At 29.1% G+C, this 4,044-nt stretch overlaps 1 protein-coding gene across 2 annotated transcripts in view; it reads right to left on the bottom strand.

Annotated features, from left to right (window-relative positions):
* Window positions 1–4,044, bottom strand: part of LOC106470992 (nephrocystin-4-like) — a 90,807-nt gene that overhangs the window by 67,809 nt on the left and 18,954 nt on the right. For both annotated transcript variants that reach the window (XR_002613172.1, XM_022399631.1), the window contains exons 10-12: window positions 3,167–3,355; window positions 2,312–2,386; window positions 597–711 (exon numbers count right to left, since the gene is read on the bottom strand). Coding sequence is in view for 1 of the 2 variants with exons in the window: in XM_022399631.1 (XP_022255339.1) it covers window positions 597–711; window positions 2,312–2,386; window positions 3,167–3,355 (379 nt within the window). In the remaining variant the exon portion in view is untranslated. The remainder of the gene's footprint in view (window positions 1–596; window positions 712–2,311; window positions 2,387–3,166; window positions 3,356–4,044) is intronic.

Genomic DNA, 4,044 nt, shown 5'->3' with positions numbered 1-4,044 from the left:
GTACTATTATATAATAGTTAATTCTTTAATAAGGATGAACCATTATATAATCAATACCAGTACTATTATATAATAGTTAATTCTTTAATAAGGATGAACCACTATATAATCAATACAGAACTATTATTTAATAGTTAATTTTTTAATAAGGATGAACCACTATATAATCAATACAGAACTATTATTTAATAGTTAATTTTTTAATAAGGATGAATCACTATATAATCAATACAGTACTATTATATAATAGTTAATTCTTTAATAAGGATGAACCACTATATAATCAACACTTGATACCAGGCTAAGTAATATATTGTTCATTTGTTTATTTTTTAGAGCAAAGCCACAACAGGATATCTTCTGTATCCACCTTACCATTCTCCCATCAACGGACCTAACTAATATGATCCATATTCTTAACAACAGATTGACTGTTGTATAATAAATATTTGATATCAGGCTAAGTAATATAATCTGTATTATTTACAGAAAATTAGTTATTGTATAATAAATATATATATATATCTTGGTCATTTTCTACAAACAATTAACATTAATATAGAACAGCCTCTAATTAGAAATTAATCCATACCAACCTCATACCCAGGTGGTCCTTCCCTCTTTACTCCTGGTGACTGCATGGGAAAAAGAATATATGGAAGAGATGTCGACTCTGTGCTTTTTAGTGGCTCATGTTGTTCCAGCAAAAGCCTGTAAGAGAGCTCACGTGATTCCAAAACTAAAATTATACACTTGATAACTGAGAAAAATATTCATCAAGAACCAACAGCTAACAAATTACTGAAGCAAGTACCAGAAAAACTGAGAAATTCGTTTTGCAAAGACGCAAGAGCTAATAAGTTCAGGAAACATCCGAATAACATGTTCATAATGATAGAGATAACACTCTGGCAAACTATACATAGCATTATTAAAAAAGACTAGTTATCAAACCTGGAAATATCCAATTAACATGTTCATAATGAAAGTGTTAACACTCTGGCAAACTATACATAGCATTATTAAAAAAGATTAGTTATTAAACCTGGAAACATCCGAATAACATGTTCATAATGAAAGTGATAACACTCTGGCAAAAATAATGCTATGTATAGTTATGAACATGTTATTCGGATATTTCCAAGTTTGATAACTAATCTTTTTGTGATAGAGCTAACACTCTGAATAACATGATCATAATGAGAGATAACACCCGGAAAACTATACATAGCATTGTTCAAAAAGACTAGTTATCAAACCTGTAAGTGAGTCTATCAGAACCTAGTAAAAGATAAGATAATAAGCATTAACTGCACTTGCACTCTCACATTTACTCAATAAAGCTACAAGTGTGTCAGCAAGTTATAGGTGATCTGATAATTATGTTATAATAATAGTTTAGTTTACAAGTTAGCTAAAGAATAAATGTTAATCACACTGTTCAGCTTTGAACCTGGAAAGTCAGTATCCAGATTGGCTATTGAAAGAAAAATGGCAGAAGCCAAAATTAGCATATCACATATGCAGTGTCAGTTTCAGAAATGTTTCTAAGATAAACATTAACATGTTTTTCAAATACATATTCGAATTTATACTAAGACCTTATTATTGTTTGTCTTTGTAGATTTGTCTAACATGGCATTTATACTAAGATTTTATTACTGTTTGTTTTACCTGATTTGTTCATCGTGGCATTTATACTAAGATTTTATTACTATTTGTTTTACCTGATTTGTTCATCATGGCATTTATCCTTAGACTATTACTGTTTGTATTTCCTGATTTGTCTTGCATGGTATTTATACTAAGACTTTATAACTGTTTGCTTTTCCTGATTTGTCTAGCGTGGTATTTATACTAAGACTTTTTTAACTGTTTGTCTTTCCTGATTTGTCTAGCATGGTATTTATACTGATGTAACTTATGCTTGTATATTATAATTATGACACAGGTGTACATTATATGAAACATTTTGTATGAATGTTTAGCCACCTCTGTACTAATTTGATTGATATTTTGCCATAAGTCACAATGATGAACAGAAAGTATTTTACTCTTGGCAAAACAAAAAATTGATCAAAAACTGCATGTGGTAAGTGTTCAACCTGAACAGTGTTAATACAAAAATTTAATGAACAAGGAAGTTACAAGTTATATTTTAATCACATTATTACAATATTATACAAAGTTGGCTGAGTTTAATACAGCAACATCAATTCTTCATTAATATAAGAATATATTTCTAATTACCACTGAAATAGTTTATTTTTTATAAAACTTATAAATAAGAAGAGTATAAAACTTACAGTACCTTTCTGTTTTTGTTGGTGGGAAACGGTAAAATTGGAATGTAAAGAATATCGTATGAAGAGCTTTTCTGGCACAACTATGGATGAAACATGATAATTGAATGTATAACCAATGAAAAAATACTAATTAATGTCATGTTGAGGTTAATAGGTATCACAGTCTTGTAGAGGTTAATGCATTAACACTTTGTACATGTTAACAAGTTGTCTTATTGGAGTTAATAAATTAACAGTATGTTAAAATCAGTAGGTAAACAGTTTGTAGAGGTTAATACATTATTAGTTAATAACTTAACAGTCTTGTAAGAATTAAAAAGGTAACACTATGTTAAGGTTAATAAGTTAACAGTATGTTGAGGTTAATAATTTCACAGTCTTGTTGTAATTAGTAATTTAACAGTATGATGAGATTAACAGCAATTTGTTGAGGTTAATAAATGAACAGTCTTGTTGAGATTCATAAGTCAACAGACAAACTTAAAACGAGTAACAAGTACAATGTTTAACTAGACACACCAATTTACAGGTAAATAACTGTCTTGTCGAGATTCATAAGTCAACAGACAAACATAAAATGAGTAAAAAGTTCATTGTTTAACCAGACATACAATAACCACAAGTTAATAACTGTCTTGTCGAGATTCATAAAACAACAGACAAACATAAAATTAGTAAAAAGTTCAATGTTTAACCAGACACACACATTAACCACAGTACTTTTAATATTTCTAACACTTATAAAGTTAATTATCTCTTCTTTTTACATGTGTTATGAATATTTTGTTCATTTGTAGAACAAAGTACAATACAGTATGTGATTTTCTATAACTTTGAAATTAAAATCAACTATGACTTACTTAGAATAAGCTAGGAACTGGAAAATGATCTCGTTACATCTCAAAATGTCCACTTCTTCTTTTTTAAGGTTTACTGAAACTGGTTCCACAGGATTTAGCACATTTGGTGTGCGTCCATGACGATCTCGGATTACGGGAAACCCAGCTGAATATAATCGACCATATGCTACTCTGGACAGGTGCTGACCCCTGAAGTCAAAATTATGTCTATTTGGGAACTTGAGAATGTTATTTGATTTTAATATTAAGTGTACTTAAGGATGTTGCTAAAGGTTTTATATCTATTTATAGATATGTGAGAGTTTTCTCTTTGGTAAAGTTTAAATGGAATTTGTATATGATTTTAAGCCAAAGCCAAAATCACAATGCTGCAATAACTCTCTCAACACAGGCATGGTCAATTTGACCGACCACACGACCCTTTTTTACTCGATTAAAGTCTTTATAGATTTAATACTTCTAACTTTCAATATAGTGTGTATATCTTCACAAATTTGCCAAACTTTCAGTTCATATTACAAGTCTTTCACATATAAAAAATCACGTTTTTAGTGAAATATTTTTAATAAAATAAAATAAAGATTTGTCAATGAATACATTGAGTATTTGTTTTGAATAGTCCATGTGCAAAGTAATTTAATATTAAAATAAAAAATACTTTTCCTCGTCTCAAATTTCCTTTGTGCAATTCTTAAAACCTCCTAAATGCATTTCAAACGTTTCTTCAGTAAAACTTTATAGTTCATCTGTTATTTTCTCTACCCTATCTCAAAACGGGATCGGTCAATTGGACCGACCTAGTAACCACAAAAAAAATCGAAATAAACCAAAATTAACCATTACTTTCTTTCTAGAATGACTTCAAATTGTAACATGAA

Source organism: Limulus polyphemus, unplaced genomic scaffold (genome assembly GCF_000517525.1).
Source record: "Limulus polyphemus unplaced genomic scaffold, Limulus_polyphemus-2.1.2 Scaffold4342, whole genome shotgun sequence".
Classification (NCBI taxonomy): Eukaryota; Metazoa; Arthropoda; class Merostomata; order Xiphosura; family Limulidae; genus Limulus; species Limulus polyphemus.
This window is presented reverse-complemented; position numbering and strand designations above follow the sequence as displayed.